This window comes from Cantharellus anzutake, assembly GCF_015039405.1.
Source record: "Cantharellus anzutake strain C23 chromosome Unknown EI90scaffold_97, whole genome shotgun sequence".
In the NCBI taxonomy this organism is placed as follows: domain Eukaryota; kingdom Fungi; phylum Basidiomycota; class Agaricomycetes; order Cantharellales; family Hydnaceae; genus Cantharellus; species Cantharellus anzutake.
This window is the reverse complement of record NW_024067047.1, coordinates 267,339-291,316: the sequence shown is the minus strand read 5'-3', so window position 1 is coordinate 291,316 and position 23,978 is coordinate 267,339. Positions and strand designations below refer to the sequence as shown.

The 23,978-nt window shown below is 49.8% G+C and overlaps 6 protein-coding genes across 6 annotated transcripts; 5 read left to right on the top strand and 1 right to left on the bottom strand.

Annotated features, from left to right (window-relative positions):
- Positions 1 to 27: 27 nt before the first annotated feature.
- On the top strand, positions 28 to 2,773 carry EI90DRAFT_2703906 (WD40-repeat-containing domain protein). The gene is made up of 6 exons (XM_039053489.1): positions 28 to 242; positions 299 to 393; positions 452 to 1,485; positions 1,546 to 2,185; positions 2,291 to 2,582; positions 2,657 to 2,773. The coding sequence occupies exons 1-5, from the start codon at positions 95 to 97 to the stop codon at positions 2,525 to 2,527; spliced, it is 2,154 nt and encodes a 717-aa protein (XP_038909811.1). The 5' UTR covers positions 28 to 94; the 3' UTR covers positions 2,528 to 2,582; positions 2,657 to 2,773.
- A 50-nt stretch (positions 2,774 to 2,823) lies between these two features.
- On the top strand, positions 2,824 to 3,543 carry EI90DRAFT_3083259 (uncharacterized protein). Its single transcript, XM_039062058.1, has one exon. It carries the CDS (start codon positions 2,946 to 2,948, stop codon positions 3,498 to 3,500), a length of 555 nt encoding a protein of 184 aa, XP_038909810.1. The 5' UTR covers positions 2,824 to 2,945; the 3' UTR covers positions 3,501 to 3,543.
- Positions 3,544 to 6,683: 3,140 nt separating this feature from the next.
- Positions 6,684 to 7,388, bottom strand: EI90DRAFT_3083244 (uncharacterized protein). Its single transcript, XM_039062057.1, has 2 exons — positions 6,817 to 7,388; positions 6,684 to 6,742 (listed from the first exon to the last, which is right to left on the bottom strand). Exon 1 carries the CDS (start codon positions 7,380 to 7,382, stop codon positions 6,987 to 6,989), a length of 396 nt encoding a protein of 131 aa, XP_038909809.1. The 5' UTR covers positions 7,383 to 7,388; the 3' UTR covers positions 6,684 to 6,742; positions 6,817 to 6,986.
- A 2,923-nt stretch (positions 7,389 to 10,311) lies between these two features.
- EI90DRAFT_3020984 (uncharacterized protein) lies at positions 10,312 to 11,262 on the top strand (the record flags this gene model as incomplete). The annotated part of the gene is made up of 4 exons (XM_039057594.1): positions 10,312 to 10,373; positions 10,572 to 10,629; positions 10,853 to 10,997; positions 11,063 to 11,262. The coding sequence occupies 4 exons, from the start codon at positions 10,312 to 10,314 to the stop codon at positions 11,260 to 11,262; spliced, it is 465 nt and encodes a 154-aa protein (XP_038909808.1).
- Positions 11,263 to 11,377: 115 nt separating this feature from the next.
- On the top strand, positions 11,378 to 21,377 carry EI90DRAFT_3083239 (uncharacterized protein). Its single transcript, XM_039062056.1, is given in 9 exon segments — positions 11,378 to 11,579; positions 11,590 to 11,935; positions 11,989 to 13,494; positions 13,549 to 15,110; positions 15,167 to 15,268; positions 15,325 to 17,970; positions 18,025 to 19,936; positions 19,991 to 21,190; positions 21,250 to 21,377. 8 exon segments carry the CDS (start codon positions 11,674 to 11,676, stop codon positions 21,318 to 21,320), a joined length of 9,261 nt encoding a protein of 3,086 aa, XP_038909807.1. The 5' UTR covers positions 11,378 to 11,579; positions 11,590 to 11,673; the 3' UTR covers positions 21,321 to 21,377.
- Positions 21,378 to 22,561: 1,184 nt separating this feature from the next.
- EI90DRAFT_2703213 (uncharacterized protein) lies at positions 22,562 to 23,928 on the top strand. The gene is made up of 5 exons (XM_039053488.1): positions 22,562 to 22,745; positions 22,821 to 22,893; positions 22,965 to 23,062; positions 23,124 to 23,817; positions 23,876 to 23,928. Exons 2-4 carry the CDS (start codon positions 22,845 to 22,847, stop codon positions 23,679 to 23,681), a joined length of 705 nt encoding a protein of 234 aa, XP_038909806.1. The 5' UTR covers positions 22,562 to 22,745; positions 22,821 to 22,844; the 3' UTR covers positions 23,682 to 23,817; positions 23,876 to 23,928.
- The last annotated feature ends 50 nt before the right edge of the window (positions 23,929 to 23,978 follow it).

Here is a 23,978-nt window from a genome sequence, read left to right as displayed (position 1 = left end):
TGGGAAATTCTTTCAATTTGTGGCCAATTAAATAATTGGTCACGCGACCATTGCTCGACGCCACTTAGGCGTCGCTGGTTTAGTGATAGCTATCATGATGCTGGTAGACGAGGGATATAATGAAGATGAAATACAGGTTTTTTCTGTAGAATCGCCCTCTGGCTCTCTGTCTTGCTCCCGGACACGAGATTACCTGACAGGTCGCATCGATGTCAACCTGTTAAGTCCTTCGGAGCGTACTGGTCAGTTGCAAGGTTTTTTGCGCTCGCATGTCAATCCATAACCGTGATTCAACTAGCCCTTCTGGCTGATCTTTTGGGAACCCTAAGTATCGGTGAATTGAGCAGTTTGCATTGCAAAGTGTTGTCCCTCCTCCAAGTCGATATTATCGGGGTAAGCTTGGAAAGCATTCATAGTGAGTGTCGTCGGCTCATATCTCTCATTCTTTCAGGAACTTCCCCCAGAACTAGCATTGCAAGTGCTGTCTTGGTTGCCGGTTGAAAGTTTGCTGACTGCAAGTTTTGTAAACAAACAATGGAACTTGTTGTGCAAGGACCAAAGCCTGTGGAGATTGCTTTGCGAGGTTAGGGGGTGGAAATGGAAATCACCCGGTCGCTTTGTCTCACTTTGGCGCGAAGAGTCTAACCATGTTTCTGGAAGTCACATTGACGAAGGCTTCGGAGATGACGAGGCGGAGAGGATTCCACGAGACCTTTATGGGGTATTTCCGCTTCAATCTAAGGGACCGCTATCCCGCAATTCAGCACCAGCTCTGCTACCCTCGCCCATTTCCCATCAATCACCCGACTATAGAACTCTTTTCAAGACTCGGACGATACTCCGTCAACGTCTCCGAAGGGGCGAATTCAGCCGGACGACCATCCAGGCTCATTCAAGAAATTTTCCGCGTCCTGGTGGCTCTCATCAGCCTGTACAAGGTCATACTTCGACGATCTATGCACTGTGCTTGAGCAACGATCCTGTCACTGGCGAGAGCACACTGTTTACCGCGTCCAGGGATCGGAGTATCATTCAGTGGGATGTGGCTACGCCAGCGTCCCTTCAGACCCGACCGATTCGAGTATTCAAAAATGCGCATGTAGGCAGTGTGCTTTCTGTCTGTGCCGCTCCCGAGTTCGGGTATCTCATCTCGGGAGGGAGTGATGGACGCGTTATTGTATGGTCGATTTCGACTGCTGCGCCTTTTAGAGTATTCGAGGGCCAAAACGCCCATCTAGATAGTGTGCTTTGCGTTCGTTGCGATAAGAGGATCATCGTATCTTGCAGCAAGGACAGGACAATTAGGACATATGAGTTACGAACCCTGGAGCCTTCCCACATTCTTGCGTCACATCGGGCAGCTGTAAATTCCGTGGCAATTTCTGACAAGTATATTGTTTCTGCTTCGGGGGACCGATCGCTGAGGCTATGGGACTCGGAGACAGGCGAGCTGTTGCGCGTGTTTGAAGGCCATCACGCCCGAGGGTGAGTCAATCCTACCCTTCGTGATTTTACAAAAGTTAGTCACGCAGACCGGGCTTGCAGCCTCGCTGCAGTGGATTTCGACCTCCCGTACATCCTCACCGGGTCTTCCGATAGACAGATACGTTTATATGATCTTAGTACCCAGAAGGGGTGGTCTACGGACCCTTGGCGGCATACCCATCGCCCCACCCACCGTCACCACTCTCATCTCGTATTGGAAGGTCCCGGCGTTTCTCACACGAGTTCAGAACCAGGCAATGGGAGCAATCAAACGACGGCCACCTTTGTGGGACTCGATATACATCATGCATTCGCCGGTTTTGGCCTTGGTGCTGCGCATACGCATACTTCCCAAGCCCAAGCCTTTCCAGGAGGAGAAAATAATGGATACAGCGGAGGCATAAATGGTCATCAGTTGCGTTCCTCTATCTATTCACAGAGGGCAGTGGCTGCGTACAATTCGCTCATCGAGCGCTTCAGCGGCCCTATGAGGAGTTCGTTGGGGTCTAGCGCTCACAATGAATTGGATGCGTGCCCTACGTGCTCCGGAACAGGTCGTGTTCCGCTTGAAGTTGTACGGAACGTTCATCACGGCCAGTCGTTTTTGCATCAGGTGCACCAACATCATCAGGATCTCGTGCGAGCTGTAGCAATGGATGCCGATGTGGTAGTCAGTGCAAGTTATGATGCTACTATCAAGGTAAGTTTCTTGTATATTTATTCTGGACTATGGTTCTCGATGGTTTATCGGGAGGCTAATAATTGGAATCCATTTCTCCTGCTGTTTTCCAAAATACTGAAACAGGTTTGGGATCGACGGACGGGGGTACTGCTCGCCGATCTTGTCGGCGGTCACAGGGGGCGAATCTTCGGCGTCGCGTTCGACTGTACGAAGGTAACGTATCTTATCCCCTATCTCTCCGCCGGAAATTGTGAGCGGAAGTTGAGAGATCGTTTCGCTTCCAATCCTTTCCTAAACTTTTACCTGGGGTGGTATCCCATTTGCCCCTTTTTGAAAACTTGGGATGCCTTCAATCCTTGACATGGATTTACTGGACTATCTGTCGCAATAGATTGTCAGCTGCGGCGAGGATGAAGTGCGTGTTATTGCTTCGTATCTCATCAATGCTATGCAATTGACTGATGCGAGGCATACGCTTAATATCTATAGCGTATCTGCATTTGGGATTTATCTTTTGGCCTCGACACCTCTTTTGTGAGGGTGTGAGCGCATCATGATCAAGCCACAGCCACGCAATACTCGAACGCAGACCATTTCGTTGTTATGCTTTTACACAGAAGCCGAATGCACCGTTGTCAATCTGACGGCCCAGAGGAATAACACCGCAATAACCCGCCTCCATGCAGATGCTGTATCTCTACACATGTCCTTGGGTGCATTACCAATCAACGTCTCGGATTGTACATAGAGATTTCTCAGCCACAGGTGTAATCAGGTCATGCCACAATTGACCGAGAATCAGCCGCATGCATTAGCGCTGTCCTCAGCTTCCTCTCGCCCACAGGGTCCTTCATCATCTCATCAGCTCATGATTATTCCAGGGAATGTGATTTGCAGTGCCTCAGGATATTGTGCGCAGCAGCCTGCGCGTGTCGACCTGCACCACATTGAACGATGGATCAACTGGCGATCTTCCTGTGATTGCAGTGCAGCATGTCAATATCGTCGTGATTGCGGCCCGTCCTCCGCGTTGAGTGCGTTTTTGGTATTCTTGGCTTCTGGGACAAATCATTATCGTTGGCACTATATGGACAATCATTTCTGCACTACTTATTGTGCGCCACCACTCGGATCGTCCTGGGCTGCAGGATCAAGCCAATCTATTCATACACAGGACGCCGGGGGATTACTGCCCGTCCCCTTGATGATCGATTGGCCAGCTGGTGCATCATTCGTGATGGCGTCGCAATGCATTTTACATATGCAGCCAGTCCCACGTCCATGCAGCTGCAGCGATCTCAAGCAAAGCCCCCTCTTGTGCACCTTATCCTAGACACCTTTCAACCTATCTGGAACGTTGAGTCGGACAACCGGAAATTCTCACTCCCCGAACATCCAACGGCCCATTTGAGTGGCGGCTCGGCAGCAAGCTCAAGTGCATCGTGCGGCCTTGTGGGAGACGCAAGGCTGTATTGACACATTAAGAAGTAAATGAATCATGATTAACCATCGTGCAGATCAATTGTCCTCGAGAATCTTCCCTTTCTCAATGGATGAGTTTCTAGACCTATGGGGCCGTCCACATTGCTCGAATTGAATTTACCCCTATCACCACAAGGTTTATCGTTTTGATGCCGGTTGGAATGGGTTTGCCGCTCACATTCGCAACCTCAGCGTCGCCGCTAGATTGCTTCGCCGCACGAGGGAATGACTATCGCTATTTAAGCTTGAACCCCTGGACCGACGAAGGGAACTTCTCCGAGTAGAAAACAAATGAGCTACATTTCCTTTTCTATTGAGAGGTCTTTAACATCGGGATTCCGGCCTCTATGGTCATTCGAGTGACACGATGAGAACGGCCTCTTCTCGGCTCGGCACCCCTCTTTTCTGATCCCACGTGGCTTCCCCATGTCTATTATGTGGGAAGAATGATATCATCATTCCTATCTTGTAATTGCTCGCTAAGAAGGGAACACTCTTGCGCCACGATGATTCGTGCCACTTTGCTCCTATCCAGCAACAAAAGCCTCAGTAGCCAGGAATATATATACACAATGATCTACATGGAGGTATCACAGCAAGCCGCCCATCATCGTGATCTCCCAAGCAGGGTGCTCCGCAGAAGCGTCCCGCTGGGGAACAGAATGAAAGAAATGTCTTCATTTCCGCGAAAACTTGTGGGGGTAGTTCGGGCGGTGCGGCAGCGGGTGGAGGTTCTAGTGCGTCCGAATACGGGGCTTCTGCGCTTGGGCGAACTGCGGGTAAAGTTCGACAATTCGACATTCTTCGTGCTGATCCCTGTTCGAGGGGCGCAAACTTCGACACCGCGACCACTGGCAAGTTGCAGTAACATGCTGAGTAAGCATTAATATTCAAGTGTCCCCAATGAACGCGAGGTCCTCCGCAATCAACACCCTTAGCGGGAATGCGTGGAGGGGTTTCCCACAAGGAGCTGGGGGTAATAAGGAAGCGGTCAAGCAATCACGCACCTCCCCAACGCATATCCTAAATTGGCCGTAGGACCACAGCTTGGGGAGTGTAGCTTGATTTGGAATGAAGTCCGACCAATCAAGTGTCTTTGTTCCCCCCACAACGAAGGCAACTAGTGGAATTGCTTGTTGGCAGTCATGACTTGAAAAGGTTAAGGTCATGTGTGTCACAACCGCATTTAGCAGAAGTTTCAGTCCCAGGATGAATCAGATGTGCTCGTTCCCAAAACGGCTTACTCGCCATTCATGCTGGCTGCTGAGCAGTATTGGAATGACAAAATTGTTATATATGGGGATGCAGCGTTGGCGATTGGGCAATAACCTGGGACGCCTGCGGTAGCGGACGGTAAGGTAGATGCTTTTGGCATCTCCGTGGTGACCAACGCAAGAGATAAAGCTGAGAAGCCTTACGAAGGAAAAGGCCAGACCAGAAGGGAAGCATTGTTCGGTTTACCATTTTGAGCGTGTCCGTGATGGATATGACGGACCAAATGGGGTCCTGAGTGTTTTTGTCACTCATTCAACACGTCGTGCGCAGGATGGATTCCAAACCGGTACTTTGGTTATGTCTCAGTGCAAACCCCGCAAATGGTATCCACCTCCTCCGGACCACTGCGAGTTGTGCCTTGGCAAGTTCGGTGGGATGGAACAAACAACTTGCGAACCACACGAGGACTAACCCTACTGGGAAAACAGCAACGAGCAGGTATGCACGCGCTCCGTTCACCTGGATTACATTGGACGGGCCCCACTAGTGGTCGTGGTCATTGTGGTCACTACGAAAAGTAGATTCTAGTGCGCTAGACTCAATATGGTAACACTAAGTCGTTACGTCAGTTGCATAAGTCTCACCAAGACGTCTGGCTGCGTCAGGCCAATCGAAGTTCCGCAGTTACTCCACAACAAGGATCTTTGAGTGGTATGTCCGATCTATATCTTGGTATCGTGATGGCGGTGTTGGGTCCCAGATATTGATCCTACTCAACAGGATCTCGTGCACATCTGCGACAAAAGATCCTGCTGATCAGGATCGCTCCGCATCACGTCATTTGCGCTCTGTACCATTTTGCGCTCGAAAAGCCATGCCGTAGTTAATCACAGGACTCCAGCTATGCCACCGTTGTTCAGTCCGCCACAGAGCAATACTTGAACCGACAAAACATGCATGCACCTTGCGCTGGGTGTGCGCTATCCAGTGTCCTGACATTACCGTTCCAATAATTTTATCCCGAACACAGCAAGCCATCCCAGTGTCAATTTCGACCCCTCATAGCGATACACGCGAGCAAATGAGAGTTGACAGATTGGATACGGTATACACAGTAACGGGGAATGGAAGTCCAGATGGGTGTATTCTTCATTGGGGATTAGGGCACAGACTGTAACGCCGAACCGAAATTCAAAGCCCTTTCTCCAGATCTCGGGTTACGTGGCCGATAGGTGCGTACCCTTACTCCATTCCCCGCAGGTTTCGATTGCGTCGCTGCTAACCGCGACTCCATTCCCTCGGAACGCGCAAAGACCAGAGAATCAATCTTACAACTGGCGCCATTGCTGCTTCCACGCGACCACAACACAGATGGCTACGTAGCATGAAGGTACTGGAGGACCGTAAGCATGCAACAAGGAATTTTGTAGCCGGGGAAGGGGCGCCATTTGCTACCTCGGTCGTTGTTATGCCGAACTCTGGTCACAGCTGGATTACATGGCTGCAGCAACAGTTCACTGCAGTTCGTGTTCCTGCTCCAGGCCGACACTCAAATCTGACGTACAAGTTGCGTATGGAAACCATGAGCGCAATCCCAGAGCCCCGGGGTCGAGCCATCTCCCGAAGACTATTTGCCAGTAGATATACGAGACACGCAGAACATTCGCCAATGTCACTGCTCGACCATTGATACGACTTACGATTTTAGTGCAAATTTAGCTGACCCGCGCAATGTATCAGGAGGAAGAGGTCTATTCACCTGCACAGGAATGCCGAGGATCTACGGTGCGAGATGCAGCTGGTAATGGAAGAACAGCCTCGATAGGTGTTGCGAATACAAGGATGGTCCGGGGAGGTGATTCAATTGAGCAGGAGTATCTTCAAACGACAACGAAAAATGCCCCAAAACTCAAACTGTCGGTCCAGGAGAGTTTAAAAGTAACAGGCCATACGTTAGTCTAGGGATATTCCTTCAAGAGCCATTTTAGTCTGCTCGAAAGCGATTCGCGGCTTATGGCTTCGCAGGTTGCCTCTAAAGAAAAGGACCAGCCTGGGTGTCTGGCTGGGGACGGCACAGTGAGCAGTCAACAAGGAATCAACGCACAATTAAATATTTAAGAGATCAGTAGAGGCGAGGCAAAAATTGTGGGCTAATACGTCGGCGAGCAATGGGCCATTGGGGAATCAAGAGAAGAGGAAAAGGCCTTCTGACTCTCAGGAATACCGAAGAGGTCTTGCAGCCGAGTGGACCTTGGTCACCCTGTTCCCGAAGGTTTTCGAGTGTACACCAAGTAGGGAAGACTTGTGTTGTCCAAACAAGATCTCGGCCTTTGACCTGCACAGTGCAGTTAAACCCGCTGGCAAAGGATGCACTTGGGAGTAAAACAAGAAGGCTGTTCTTTCTTTGTCTGAGGCCTCGTAGAATCATTTTGCTGAGACTCCCGAGGAACAGAAGGATGCTGGACATTCCACGAAAGCGACACAGTGCAGCGAGGACAATGAATCTCACCAAATCCATCTGTCGTTTCGCGGGAGCCTCCGTTTTCTAAGATTCCCACGGCGTGCAAGCTGTTCCGCCATCCACCTGGCATGAAAGATATTGGACACTCTGCGGTCTTCGCCAGTTTAAGTATTTCCCTGTGGTGTCGAGATCGGCCACCATTTCCTCCCTTGATTTTTTTTTGCCTGCCCTTGTTAATCTAGCGTTTGGACTGTCTTGTCGGGGGCCGGTCGCGTCGGAGATTGGGTGCCTCTTCACATGGGATATTTGTCAGTCGGGCTCTAGTCAATGTTATCATTGATGCTTTGGTTTTAGCTTGACAAACCATTCGTTTCTGGCATTAGTACCTACGCTCGTATCTTGTTTGCTTCGAACCCACTGATGGGGTGAGCTTGCTCTGGTGTTAAAAAGCACATGAACCACACTGTGGACACCTGGACCCATCCTTCTGTTGATTTTCCTATATCCTATTATCTCTCTTACGCGCTGTTATGAGTTCCAAATACGTTGCACAAGCCATCCGACGTTGCCTGGATGGATTGAAGGCTTCCCCCGATTGAAAAGAACCGTTTGCTTCCTCGTGGCATCACCTCCCGCTGATCTGTCATTCGAGTCACTGACCGCCGCTTTTGTCCCATAAGAAGTGCAACTTCCTATCAGTGCTCCTAAAAAGCACTGCATATATCTTGGTCTTCATCGCTTACAGGGCTTGTAGAACCATCCATTGATGGCAACTTCTGCGTTCTTGCTTGTCCTCTGTTGGTTTGTTCTTCTCGACTTCATATTCACATTCCAGGAATCGAATGTAGTGCAGAACAGAAATTACCTTCTCTATTACCCCGGAAGACGCCAAGCTCCAATCCCTGTTGGTTTATTTTGACAGAGTACTTATCTGGCGTTGTGTTTTAGGGAGGGTTGATCCCTGCAGAGCCAAAGCCTCAACGAGCGCCGATCGCACAGCCTTCCTTCGTCGCGAGATCCATTGCGGAGGGGACGGTGGCCACGTCACAGTCGGCCAGTGGTGGACTTGATCAGTCGCCCCGATGGCTCTGCCTAAGACACAACGTCAGATCTCACTGCTTAGCCCTACATGCTATCTACCACTTGCTGTAACGCCCACTTTTTCCATGAGCATGTGGAATTAATTCACACCCCCCAGCTCCCTCGTACACCGTGGGACCCGCACCCATCGCCCCCTTCAAGGGGGAAGCGGTTAAGCGACACTAGTATCTCATACTCAGCAACAGGCGATTCGTCATCTATACGGACGGCTCTAGAACGGACACGGGCATGGCAGCAGGAGGGTACTCGCCAATTCATAGGGTCTCCAGTCCTCAGAGGCTCGGCGGCCCCCAGCTCCATTCTACCTACGAAGGCAAGCTAGTAGGTGTCAAACTCGCACTAGACATATTTACGCGATCTCCCCCCGACACAAAGAATGCTATCATCTGCCTAGATAACCAAGCTGCCATCAAAGCCCTCCGCATCCACCAGGGTGTCAATTGGGCAAACACATCATTCTAAACGAGTACGAAAACATACACATCCCAACCTACGAATCCACCTCGGGTGGGTCCCAGGGCACTGTTCAGGCAATGAAAAAGCCGACTCGCTCGCCAAAAAAAAGTCACCAATCCCAACGTCTCCCATGCCCCTTACATGCCTGCCTCTCTAGCGGCAACTCGCCGAAAGCTGCGCAGACAGGGCTCGGATAACGAGCCCTCTACCACAAAGGCAGTGTTCCACTGCTGTGTCCACTACAAACAAGAATCTGGCGTCCCTACCAAGTGGCACATCCTCCATCTACGATCCGCGCATGTAGCTTTGAGCGCTTATGGAGACATGTGGATTCGCCCAATTCACCTGCCGTTGTTTCTGCCGCAAGCGCCAAAAGCTCAAGAGGAGCCTCCGCTGATGATACATCCATCAAAACTTTCGAGCCGTCCCAATTGCTCTCCCATCTGAAGATCCTTTTGCACACCACCCGGTTCATCCGCGAAACGGAGCGCTCCCCCTTGTATGCAACGCGATCTGTAGGTGCCTAATTTTTTCTCTCTCTCTTGACGTCACTTTGGCCTTTCATATTGCGCGGTGCAGAGTCAATCGAGCGAAGCGGGCATTCCACTCCAATTAATGGCCATAAATGTGGTCTTTGCACCCAGCAAGCTAGATCTGCCGTCCATCGATGCTTCTCACCTAAGCTTGAGGGTAACCAGCTGCAAAGCTGTGCCTTGCGAATGATAATATGGCGATCGGGTGGGTCCTTATGCAGTGCCTCCGGAGTCAGATAGAGGGCGTATGGGGTCGCTGACGATTGGGGTATCACAGGCAGCGCAAATCCACTCCGTGCACCTTATTTTCGTTCCGTTGCACCTGTCTCGCATCAATTCCTGGTCTTTTGCTTGTGTCTTGTTGCAATAATTCGGCACACCCACTCCGATTTTCTCATTCCCCCACACCGGACTGCTAGATTCACACCGCCTGGTCCACTGCACATGAGATGAAATTCACCTGATTGCCCTTCTTTTTGAGATGTTCGAGTGGCGTTGATGCACATGATGCAGTGGTCAGGGGCGTCAATTGGGGCATAAATCGAGAAGCGGGTGTAGTAGGGGACAGCAAGGACATCGGACATGGTAAACACAATCTGGCTTTAGATTAAATGCGTGAGGAATTCGATAAATCGAACGTGACAAATGGTAAGACTCGCGACAGCCACCAGAACTTCATGATGACCCACATCGGGAAAAGGTGTCCTTCATTTCTCTTGTCGAATGGTTACCCGTAAAGAGAAAGGTGCCTAGCGACAGTAACCATGACTTAGTGCGCTGGGTCTATCCCCTTGTGGCGAGTAGTCTACGTACACTGGAGTCGTGTCTACCGTAAACTTCCCGTTAAAGATTCTAACAGAGGCTGGTCACCTGCCTAGGAATCCGCTTAACTCACCATGCCTCATCTTCCCTTAAAGGAAGGAGTGTCTGGTATCTGTCTGACGGAAGGCGCGTCCTGGTACCTACTTAGTACTTACATCTCATTCACGTGGAATTGGAGCACAAGCTTCGGGACTTGCCTCGGCGCCCTATTACATAATTGCATACCCAAATAAGGATATGCATGCCCATTTCCATTTTGGAAAGACATTTGTTTTGTCCCATTTCCCTTCATATCAGTTTTTTTCTTTCACGATGCTGCGAATTGTTCCACAAGTTCACTCCTGTCATTGGTGGAGAAGCTCCAGCTTGCGGCCATCGCCTCGCTTGGAAAGGTATGGATCTAACATGCGGTGCAGCCCGTTTTGTATGCATCCCCTCGCGCCTTAGTCCAACTATATATTATTCTTCTAGCACTGAGCACTAACGTGGATTCGTGCTGAACAATTCAGTTGTGGTCCCATGGCTACAGACTTAGTTGACGCTCACCTCAACGACGGCGCGTTGTGTAATTTTATTCTCCGGGTTCCCAGGCGCATGGACTTGGCGTCTTTGTAGGCGTGCGGCAACATTGGTCAGCCATGGAAGGCGCATCGGCCATCAGCCTCCAAGGGTTTTCCGTTGTACAGACTTAGTGGGAACCACTTGTTCCGAACGACAGCCGATCTGCCTCACTTATTTCTCATCCCGGGAAGATTCGCATGTGAGAACCAGTGGAAATTGTGTTGCAGGGATGTGAAATGCCCCCATTTGTCACTCATTTTCCAGCCTCGTTCAGAGCCCACATTGCGCAGATCGTCATCATCAGGAAGATTGGCCAATTGCCAACGGGGGTCTGCAGTATCCCCGATTTCCTTGCCTCGCCTTGTCCATCACAAGACTTTCTTCGCAATTATGACCAAGTTTTTAACGGGATAAAGGTCGGTATTCAACTCGTGATGTTCTGGCAATTCCATTCAATCTTCTGAATGGGTTTGCAAAGCTTTCGACTTATGGGCTTATGGTCATGCTCCACGATTGGTTGTTATCGTATTAACTGAGCAGCTTTTCCAACATGTGGGTCGCATGCTTAGCCCTCGAGGCTAAATAAATGGAATTGCGCTAGTTGCTATCCAACAAGCCACTCGAAAGGGATACTACGCGTGCGTATGATATTCTCCTAGCTCTGACCTGACGCCCCCTCGTCAGAGAGCGGCATGGCGCCCCAGTACAATATAAGTAGCGGGAAAATATCTCGTTTCCCTCAAGCTCAGGAAATACGGACCGTGGGGGCATAGCAGTGCATCTCAAGTAACTCCAGGTTAAACATCTGCCTCCCCTTTTATTGCAACGCCTCATTATAACCGGGGATTCTAGACTATCCCCTTCGCTATCCTGAAATGCAAGATCTTTTAGACTTCGTCATCAACCACGTTTTCATGCCCCCCAAGCTACCTCAGGAGGAGGATGACAGTCCAAAGCGCAAAGATTTCCTTCTGTCGACCGTCTACAGTACAATGGAGCTCTACAGGCAGAAGTATGCTGCGACTGAGCACCAAGCATTGTGGGGCTCTTTGTTGAAAATGGTGGATACATTGCGACGAATCAACGAGTGTCCGGAGGTTTGGATCAACGAATCTATCAAAAACATGGTTACCGGAGGTAAGGGCTGCTGTAACTTCGTACGGAACATTCACGATGACATCTGGATGCAGACATTATCTCCATTCTCATTCGTGCTCAGAACGCAAGCGTGATCATCCGTTGCGGAGAGGAGGAAACGATATTCGAGAGTTTTGAAGTCTCACCAAGGAACAAAGACGTGATGGGCTGTACAAGAAAGCTTATCCGTTCCTTTCCCGGACCTGCTATTGCCGTTCAGAATGACATTGCGCTAGACCCGGCATTTCTCGAAGAATTATCTACATTCCTAATTCAGATGGACATCGATTCATTGGCGGACGCCCAAACCCTCACCAGGAAAGCAAGCAGTGACCTCGTCGAAGAGCGTGACACGACTCATCCCATGTACATCACCGAATTGCTGACTGGGATACTCCGTGGACTGGGACAGCCTGCCGACATTCCTCGTATCCAGAAGAGGACATCGGATGATGTCTTGTGGGATAAAACCTTGCTCCCATGGAGACGCAGCCCTCTCTGGCTCGTTGTTCGTGTCACCTTACAAACTACGATTCGCCGAAACGTCTCGAGTGTGAACGAATACAAGTCCTTTATGATACTCCTTCTGGCCGAGATTTTGCGCAATGGTGTCGAGAACCGGTTGCCAGGCGACGTCCTTTATTGCATGCGTGCAAAGCTTAGCCGTCGGCTCTTCAAAATTCGATCATGGGCAGGTGCAGCTCTTGTCGCGCATGTCCGCGAGGTTGTTGTTGATACCGAAAGACTGCTCCAAGATCGGTGGGAAGCTGTCCAAGACGTGCAGATGCAAACACCTGAATGGGCGCCGGACGGATTAGATATTGATGGGGACACAAGCCTTACCCTAAAGAACTGCAGATCTTACATCGATGCTGCTTTCAACCCAGTGGCACATGCTAGCGCCAGCGCTGCGTTCAACCCATCTCATTATCCGCGACCAGCCGATAACCCGTTTGAGGATGTACCCCGTCATCTTCCAAAGGCCGTAAAAGCCGATGGATTCGTTGCACTGCGGGATTTCGAGCATTGCGTAAGGAACAGCATCGACGACTGGGTGTCTTTGCAGGTTTCCCGCCAGAACTGCGAAAAATCCTGTACTATTCTCGCTGATTGCATGATAACATACGCCGAAAATGCAAACAGGTTGTATGAAAAGGCCCCGGAACAGCAGTCCATCATGCTCCTCACACTCTTTGAACTGTGGATGGCACTCGATATATTAGCAGTCACTTCTTGTCCTCTTTTGAGGTCCTATTCTCCCGAGATCCCCTTGACTCTGTATGAGACACTCCTGCTTCCGAAATCCGATTCGCTGGAACGCATATCTAGGATCCAGCAGCATCTACGCAGCCGCTACAGCGAGGCCGGTAGTAACCCTCGGTCGATTTTTTCAGAAATTGTAGATGAGGAAACCTTTGCCGTCAAGTTTTTCAGCTCGTCCCCACTGCTTCAGGGAGTAAAGCATCGCATCGAGGAGCAAGCGACAGCGAAGCGGAACGAAAAACTCCTCGAGCTTCGCCTGTTGAATCATCGGTACAAGGAAAATATGGACCTGGCTGGTATAATTTCGAAAATAAACATAATTGTGATCACGGACTGACAGTGGATTTCAGCTCGCATCGGTCATAACGACTCTACACGTCGCGGTAAGGTCGGACATTATCCGCGCCGTTGTCAAAAATGCAAATATGAGAAGAAGGCAAGAGCCAACATACATATTCACGAATGGCCGCTACCCGACCATCTAATGCGAGCCGAAGTTGTTGTGTTTGAACTTGCGGGTCCTCGGGATTTTAAGACTTGGAGGAGAGCGACTTATTGGTTTCTTCGTGACATCTGCACCCGTCCTGTTCATTCCCACAAAGCGGCCCCATCGATGACATTACGACGTTATGCCGACCTCAATATTCCCGGAAACATTGTCTCCGGTTCTCAGCTCCGGGTCTCGTTGGCATCTCAGGAGAAGTCCTTCTTGAACACTCATTTTAAAAACGTGAACATCCCAACGAGCGAAGAGAGCGTCTGCCTCCCGAATGCACTGTCATATCGACTGTATGACGTAGAAAACGATAGCTGGATATATCCCCCATCCCCCGACTGCGACCTCGGCCACCGAACGTCCATGCAGATAGCACATCGTTCGCCATATGTTTCCCTGGAATGCTTTGCACAGGGCACTTCCCATACCTCGAACGAAGTTCTTGCGAGCCAACATGAATGTCCTGCTTCACTCAGCTTACAGGAATTCATTGCATTTGGGTCATTGCGCGCCGGAGCGCGGTTGCAATGGTATAATATTTCCCGAGAAATTCCCTCGAGAATCCTCAGTTTCCATCATGAGGTGGTTTGTGATCTCATCTCTCGGGCTGCATGTCAAGTGGGTTGCCTCTCCAGTGACGGTGACTGGGAATGCCACGAAGTTCTGCGGGACGCATCATTCGGTGCCGTGTTACTAGACGTTCTTGACCAGCTGGGAACAGATATCGAGGGGAACTGGAATCAGAGCGTCGCAGCACTGACTGTCAGTACCCTGGCTTGTCGATTGCTGGCTTCCGTGGTACATAAATCAACCATTGACAAAACGTACAAGTTGCTGCGGAAGATTCGAAGCATCGCTATGCGCTGGCTGGATGAACTGACGAAACTCCAATCAAACACTGAAACAGAAACCGAACAGGACAAATACGAGAAGGAAATATGCCGAATAGCTGCGACTTGCAGGAGTACTTTTGATGTTGACTCAATTCATGCCGGCTCACTCCTTCAGACCCCAGAGGATGTCGCCATTTTTGTTGAATGTGCTATCATCCTTCACAACCATTCAGCTCAAGAATTCTCCAGTGCAGATCTTCATTTACATCAATTGCTTCTCCGAGACCAGCGGTTGTCCTGCAGTATGGAAGAGCTTCTCATCACCCGCGCCCAGGAAACAGAAACCATGCAAGGTATTAGTGAGGCGATAGCAAGGGTTTGGGCTAGCTTCAACTTAACATGTCGCTGGACAAGGCTGCCAAGACCGAACGATCGTTGGTTAGCCACTGCCATGACTGGTCAGAGGACACAAGAGGTTCAATTTAACGTACTGAGTGGCGCGTTACTGATTGAGGGGAAGCCATTCGGGCGGTTGCCACCTGTGGTGCGCGGGCATCCGATATATAAGGAACTTTTCGGTGAAGTGCGGAGCTGTTTCTCATCCACAACAACGCTTGTCGATTCACAATCCATTCGCAGAAAAACCTGGGTGTTGTTCCATCGGATATGGAAGATATGGAATATGCAACTAATGCCAGTGTGTCTTGCGGGTCTCGACTTGGAATTCAAGATACCCCTCAGGTTGGTTGAAAAATGAATTTTCGAACCAAACTTCACTTGACGCTCACTGCCAATAGATAATCCACTTCGGATGGCGAGATGGAAAGCTCATTCTACGAAGTAGATCCTGCAGACCTGATGGGGAGGCTCGTTGGGTCTTGGAGTTGCTGCCTCGTGAAATATTCAGGGGCGATCTCCCTTCTATTCTAATCGACGACTATGTTCATTGGTTGGAAGTATCCACGCGCCAGATTGAGTTGCGACCCAAGGAAGCGCCCTGGACACCCTCCCAATCAAATTGGCACTTACGTTGCACTCCGTCCTCTACATGGGTTATGGATAAGCAGTCGTCTATCATATTGGTTGACTGTCGAAGCCGGACGGCGGGGATGATGTATGGCGTACTTCGGCATTTGGAGGTGCCAAACAATATTCTCATCGCAAGACCGACAACGCACCAACTCCTGGTCGACCTCCCTCGGTTCCAGCTCTCCTTTGTCCTAAAAGGGGGGGGGCTCTGTTCACTGAACTTTCCCGGCTTCGAAATAGATCATGACAATCAATCAACAGGAACAATGATAGGTCTTCAGAGTCGGCTTGTTCTACGCCAGAGCAGATATCACCCCGCTCGTTTTGTGGAGCCCATTTATTCTAAGCGTGTCATCATCCCCGTCGGCGACATATCGATCGTAGGAGACGGTGACTACGTTGCTGTCACAATTGACCACTCAGGATCGCGTCGTGTCAATTATTACGATTATGATGTCGATACCCTGCTCGGCCGTTTGGTCGGAGATGGAAGCTTGTCTAGCACGCTTTTCCAGGCGTACCTTCACGCCATCACCAGTTACTGCCTACCTGATCTTCTTACGTCATTGTCGGGAACTGAGGAAGCTCTTCAAATCCTTCGCTCAGCACGCTGCAGATCGTTTCTTAGTCTTAATGACGAGGAGCGTAATATCCTTCATCAGTTGTCCAGATTGACGCCGTTAAGAAGTTGGTATCCTTCCCACCTACGAGTGATGCAACAAACTGTCTGGAATAAAGCACTGAGACCGATTATCCAACACGATGCCTTCTGTAGTGATGTCCAGTCTATAATAGAGTGGGATGGTCAAATGCAAGCTTTCCGCCCCTCCACGTCCAGAGAAGACTCTACAAACACCCCCCATGCAAGAGACCCACATTTACTCTCTCGGGCGAGATGCCGCAATGCTATCTGGCACGGTTCTGGCATCTTGCAGGACAAGCTGGGCGTAGATACGACATACAGATCTAGGGATGCTCCAGACGGGCTCGACACTACCCGCATTCACCGCACCTCAAATGTCTCTAGTTTGGTGTACAAATGTCCTCTTCAACTCAGGACCCCGAAAAACCTTCTATCTCGCATCGAATCATGGACAGAGGAGATGAAGGGCTCTTCCACTTGCAACCAATCGTGCGTAAGCCTCGGATATAGCAAAGAATGGCTGTCCTTGGACATAGCAAGTGCATGGATTCCCTTATACAATGCTTGTCGATCAGTCGGATGGGGGAATGATACCTGTTTCAAAATGGCGTTCAGTCTTTCGGCATTGGAGTACTCTAATCATCGGTTCAAAGATTTGCTCCCCGTCGTTCTTGCATTTTCACGTTACCCTGAATTCCGTTCCATCAGTCCGCCCTTGTGGTCACGATACAAATTCACTATGGGTTACGTAGCAGATTCATCACAACTCAACACCACCATCTCAGAGTGTGCCAATCCCTTTCAGGACATCGGCGACCCATCGGCCCCAAATGTGTCTAAAAAGAAGCGTAAAATGGCATATCATTCCCAAGTGTCTTCCCAAACCTCCTTCCTTGTCACACATTTAACTGGCCAATGGAATTGTGCACCCTCGAGCAAACCAACGTTGCCATTTGTGCCAAGCGGGGATACATGGCTAATTAACACCTCTCTTGCCATGCATAGAGTAACGGAGTTGTTCGGGATGTGGTCCAGGAACCGGGATTTGTGTGACCACATCCGGAAAGTCCAGCAGGTCTTGGATAATCATTATACTTCAAATGCTCCGGTACTACCTCTATACTCATTCCAGACCTCTCCACACCCTGAAGAGGCACTACCATCCATTGTATCGTATCGCGATGTTTTCCTTCGACAGCCTCCGATTCTTGCTCCTATCCCTTCCCCTCCTAGATCAAAGGGATGCTTGGCTTCACGATCGGGACCTGATAATCTGAGAGTTCTCATTTCGAGTCTCCGCTCATCTGGGAGCCCACTATCTCGAAAATATGGGGAAGATCTCGAAGTCAGCAGGGATGCATTGCAGTACGATACTGAAATCGGCACGGAGCGGGTAGAAATCCTTCAGGTTTATCGTGATCACCAGACGTACCAAACTTATCTATACGATACCCTGGAGCAAATTGAACAGGCAATCGATCCGGATCCTCGGTCAGAGGCCCCAGAGGAGGTTATGCGTGTAGCTGGACTGTGGCCGAAGAGCACCCTACGTTCTTTGTTACACCACTTATCATTCTCATCGCGCTCAAGAGTTGGTCTCTCCCTTGGTTGGAAAACCGCTCTTATTCGCCTTGCCCAGTCCATACTGCTGTTGCAGCGGTCGGAGAGGTTGATGAAATCAAGACACAGCACCGACGAATTCCTGAAGGAATATCAGAATTATACTGATTTACATGACATTTCGGACAGAGTAGACTGGCTGCTCATCCAGGTAGGTTTTGATTTTTCAGCGCAGACGAGGGTATTGACTTTTTGAGTGCTTGAGATTGACTCTAACTTTCTTATCCGCCCGCTTCAAGTTGACGTTGCGCGTAACATGATGTTCCCCTGCCCACAGGAAAACGCTATCCTCCAACTCAATATGGGGGAAGGGAAATCATCTGTCATTGTCCCTCTAATAGCATCATCTTTGGCGGACGGACAAAAACTGATTAGAATTATTGTGCTAAAACCCTTAGCAAACCAAATGTTTCAGTTACTCGTCCGACGCTTGAGTGGCCTGGCCGATCGGCGGGTATATTACACGCCCTTCTCCCGCACGACTTCTGTGGCTGGACACCATTTATCCCTGTTTCAAAGCATATATCGTGAATGCATGCGCGCGGGTGGAATACTGGTCATGCAGCCTGAACACGTCCTGTCGTTCAAACTCATGGGTGTAGATCAACAACTTCCGGCTGTCATGGGCCAGAAGACGCCAAATGCGATGCTGGGACTGCAACGATGGCTGGATTCGAATGTTAGGGACATTTTGGACGAGAGCGATGAGATTCTAGCAGTCAAATACCAACTCGTCTACACTGTTGGAGCCCAGCAGCCTCTAGACCATCATCCTGACCGATGGACTGTTGTGCAACATGTGTTTTCCATCTTGCGCAGCCACACCCGGTTCATCGAGGAATTCTTTCCTCAAGGGGGCTTCGAGGTCGAGCAACAGCGAGGTGGATGCTTCCCTCATCTTCGTATTCTCAACCCTAAGGCCGGTGTTTGGTTTGTGGAATGTCTTGTGCATGGAATAATGTCGGGGGAGTGTCCAGATCTGCCTTCATTAAGGCTATTTCACGGCAGAGCGCGACAAGAAGCAGTGGCTTTCATCACAAAACCGGATCCTGGAGAACTTAACGAATTGACAAATCACTGCCATCGCGACGCCTGCCTATGGAACACTCTGCTCTTGCTGAGGGGCCTTTTTGCCCACGGAATACTTACGTACATCTTTAGCGAACGTAGGTGGCGAGTGGATTATGGGCTTGACCTTACACGGTCCCTTCTCGCAGTGCCTTATCGCGCAAAAGATGTGCCTTCACTGAGGGCGGAGTTCAGTCATCCGGACGTCTGCATTTCGTTGACATGTCTCAGCTATTATTACGGTGGATTATCTTGTGATCAACTGGATGTATGCTTCGAACTCCTTGGTCGACTGGAGGATCCGGTGGTGGAATATGGCAAATGGATAAAAGAGAACTGTTTAGTGCCGGAATTCCTCTGTGACTATAGCGGTTTCAATCCGAGCAACCACAACCAAAAGATTGACTATCTCTATCCAGCTTTCGAAAGAAACCAGGAGACAATCAACTTCTTCCTCTCTCAGGTTGTTTTTCCGAGGGAAGCCAAGGCGTATCCGCAAAAGCTCTCCGCATCTGGATGGGATATCGCTGAACGAAGAAAACACATAACGACAGGGTTCAGTGGTACAAATGACAACCGCTATCTTCTCCCCACTTCTATTAAACAGGTCGACATTCCTGCGCAATTAAGCACGAATGCCAAGGTGTTGAATTTGATGCTCCAGCCCGAGAATGATCATTACCGAACTGCAGAGCGTAGCAAGTTTTTGGATATCCTTATCGAGGAGACCCCTCAAATCCGAGTTCTATTGGATGTGGGCGCTCAAATGTTGGAAGACTCCAACAGGGGTTTGGCGTCGAGATGGCTTTCGAGAATCCCAGCAGCCGACGTAGATGTTGCGATCTTCTTCGAAGATGACGAAATCCTTATTGTACGACGTGATGGCGAAACGGAGCCGCTTATCTCGTCCTCGTACAGACGCCGGCTTGATCGTTGCCTTGTGTACCTTGATGATTCCCATACGAGGGGCACCGACTTAAAGCTGCCCCTTGATTATCGTGCGGCAGTGACATTGGGTCAGAAAGTGACGAAAGATAAACTAGTTCAAGGTGAACCTTCTGTTGAGATAAAATCATATCAAAAGCAGAAACATGTTTCTTTAGGATGCATGCGAATGCGCAAGCTAGGGCAGGGACAATCTATTCTCTTTCTTGCACCTCCCGTTGTGGATCACGCAATCCGCCAGTTCACTGCAAAAATCCACGGAGAACAAATCACTGCTGGCGACATTCTTGCCTGGTCCATCGGTGAGACATGTAAGAGCCTACAGCATTATAGCTCTCACTGGAGAGAGCAGGGAGTTCATTACACGGACAGGCAATGCGCATGGAAAGAGTTTTGGTCGTCTGGTGCCAGTGACGCTTCGGGGCTGGCGAAATATTGGCTGCAACCCGAGTCGAAGTCTTTGAAGGAAATGTACGAGGTACCATTGTCTTCCGTATCATCAACACGCGAACCATCCCATCATCCCGCTGCCGACTTTCGTGAGATCGGAAAGAGGGCCTACATCTTCTCGTTCTCCACGGAGAGCGGGCTGGTGAGAATGGAAGAAGATCAAGAGCAGGAACGCGAGGTAACCCATGAGCTCGAACGGGAGCAACAAGTCGAGAGACCACCGCCTTTACCGCCTGCTCGCCATCGCCTCGATCCTGATATCGTGGCTTTCGTACGAAGTGGCCGGACACCAGCGGACTCATCGCATGCTTTCGTCGCGCTCTTCTCTTCAGTCCCAATCCTTCATCCGTCCCCGCAGCAAGTCACTAAGTGGTCAGACAAGCTACTTGCAACCAGAGACTTCGTCACGGTCATCAAAGGTTTGGGTGTCCAGAAAAGCATCGAGTTCCTTCGGCCCGTCAACTGGATACTGTCCAGTGCCCGCGACCCGACGCTCGTTGTTTGCAGCCCCTTTGAGGCGAACGAGCTACTCCCTGAAATCCGCCGCAGCCACAACACTACGTTGCATGTCTACTCGCCTAGAGTGAACCAACCAATGAGGTCCTTCGATGATCTCAGATTTTGCACGATTCCACCTTTACCAACAATGTGGACGGAGCCGGAGAGGCTTACGATCTCGCAGCTCAACATATTCTCAGGCCAGGTATACCTTAACGACTTTGAAACGTACCTTGAACTTTGCAATTTTTTGGGAGTCAACACGAGTCATGACGGGAACAACGAGATCGAAACCCAAAGTGACGGCTTCATCCTTCCCCAAAACCGCACTGGAGAGATGGAATTGGTCTGTCCGTTTGATAGCAGCCCTCTCCCTTTCATACATGAGCTGATGAGCCACAGGAGGAAAGGTGAGTTCTCCCGTCCGATCAGAAAATTAAGTTCTCACATCGATATTAAAATATATAAGGGATACCCTACACTTCCACTCATCTTGGACGAATTGTTAATGGAGCATTCGTACGACCGGAAGATTTCTGACCAAATGTGTACTATTAGATCTCTATTTTGCCACAATTTTGTGTATGCTAAGATTGTCTAAAGTGAGCTTTGTTCTGTCGACGCAGCAAACATGGACAAGTTGGGTTAGTCCCCCATAACCGGCTGGACCCAACCTATTTGCTGTTTATAATGTTGACATCATCATCCACACTGATCGACGGCACTCGAGAAAAAAAGTGCTCAGGGCAATATATATATATATATCACGAAGCGCCGAACTCATGCCTCGGCGGAATGCTATCCTGCAATACTATCGCGTGGACCTCGCTGATGCTGTTCTGTTTGGCGAAGTGGGTCTACCTTCTAGACTTCTAGATTGCGCAACCACACTCAGGGACGTGCGGCAGGCGGGCGTATGAATCCTCGAGAGTCCACCACTTGACAGTTAGATTATTAAGTTCTCCTGTGACTACGATGCGCTTACCGCAGCTGAACGAAACAATATTCTATTGTCCCTAGTCGTAGCTTGTTGAGTGTCTACAGAATATCAAATACTTAGGGTATGATGATCATCACGTCACTTTCCTTCCCGGGAAGGAAACACCAAAACAAGAGTTGGGCACGGACACACTTTCCATCCTTTTTTTAGCTGTTCTCTACTGGCTGATCTTACACTCATACCCGACAATCCCCCGACGCCACAAAATCCGAGGATTCCACTCACCCGAAGACACCAGCCATGTGTGGAAGATACGCGGCACTGCCACTTGAAAACGAGGGTGGGTAACATTTTGTGGCGACTTACAAAGAAAAATCGGCGCATCCGATTTGGATGAATGGCCAGTCAGGTCATGTGATTAACCCTATTTACGTAGGAAAATGGAAGTCGATCATCATTTATTTGCTACCATTTGTGGAAGATTACATGATCCGCACGGCCATTCATTCAAATCGGGCGCGCCGATTTTTCCTTGGCTTGCTGTAAGGATCGCCCCCAATTGGGCGCAGCACATCGATATTTAGCCAACGCGCTGGAGGACTGGCGGTCCCAGAGTTATATCTACCTGGCTTACGAGTTCATGTAACAGCTCAACGGAAGTGCGCGAGTGGTAAGACGACATGCCTAAAGACTCATCTGGAGCAGGTCTCATTTTGACGGTCCTTGTGGTGATTGTTGCCGGCTGATGCTTCGCCTCGAGAACGCGAAGTACCCTTAGAGCAAGGTCGCACATTTTCAATGATGCATGCAACCCTGGCGTGACATCCGGATTGGCATTACCGAGCCCGCGCGGCTCTTACCAATCAACTTTCACCAGTCTTAATACTTGTCCTCTCACATCATTTCCATCACTTCCTAGTCTTTCACCAGTCCCATCGCATATTTTGGATTCGTCGAGAATCACCAACGATAACATTGTGAGGCGGTTCAATCCAAGAGGACTTGAGACATAATTACTGCTGCGGGTTGGTACTTTACTCCTTTCTCACGAGATTGACCCCATGATGTCGATGTCTTTGACGCTTAGTTTCATCCTTTAGTCACGTCCGATTCACCATTTGGACATGGACACCGCTGGGCGCCATACTGGAAATCGCACTGGTGGCGTTGGTAGTGAGAAATTCATGGCATTTTGAATCTACATATTCAGGCGTTCTTACTGGATCCGATATCCACGTTATCAGCGTCCGGTAACCACGCACCTGTTGAAGAGGGCCTCAGTGACACGGGCAGCATTGCGACCGTCGGCCTTTCGGACTCGGTCGACGATTTCCTCGAGAACGTGAGAATAAATTGTGCACAAGCGTCGATCTTTAATTGATTTTACATAACTTACGTAATAGCTCGATGAAGGCACTGAGCCGTCGCTCGAGCCTGCTCTGTCTAGCGATGCATCTTCTGCAAACGCGCCATCGCTGAGCAGCATATCGGCCAACCGGTTTTCCCAAATGACTTTTTCTGATACTTCATCCACTGTCGCACCAACCATTCCTTCTCTCTCGAGTAAAGTCACGAATGTGGCAAGTCTCGCGTCGGCGGGTGCATTTTACTCTAAACACTTGGACTCTCAGCCATACAGGATTTATAGCGTTCGAACATTCTGCGAAAGTTTGCTTAAGAGTGCTCGTGTGGATGATGCTAGGATTATGTCGGTTGAGCGTTATGGTGATCTCCATGGCGTGCCACACCGATTTCTCATCCTTCACGTTGTTCGGACAGACGGAAGGGACTTCTACCTTCGCTTAGACCGTCGACGAGATCACAGCGTCCCATTACGGATATTCGCAGTGCGAGATCTGGGGACGTCAGCTGCCGTGGACACTGTGAGGGGTGAAACCTGCATGGCCTGTATTACAACTGAAGCACAGTGCCTGATAGGCTGCCATTTCTGGCCGACATGAACACCTCCTAGATTACACGAACAAGAAATCTGGTGTAGAGGCTGTCATGATTTTTCCGACTTTAGCACCCTTAACTGCAGTTGCACAAATTCTGTACGCTATCGCGACAGAGTCACCCGAATACAAGTTAACAAAGGTGAGTCTCGCGACTTTATTTGATTTGTATCATCCCCTGACCTACAAACCACCTGTAGGACAACTGCTGGTTCTTTGCGTCCACTATTCAGGAAATGTTGATACTGAGGTTTGGGGCCCAGTATCAGAGCGGATCTCTTAACCACCCAAACATCGGGGCTG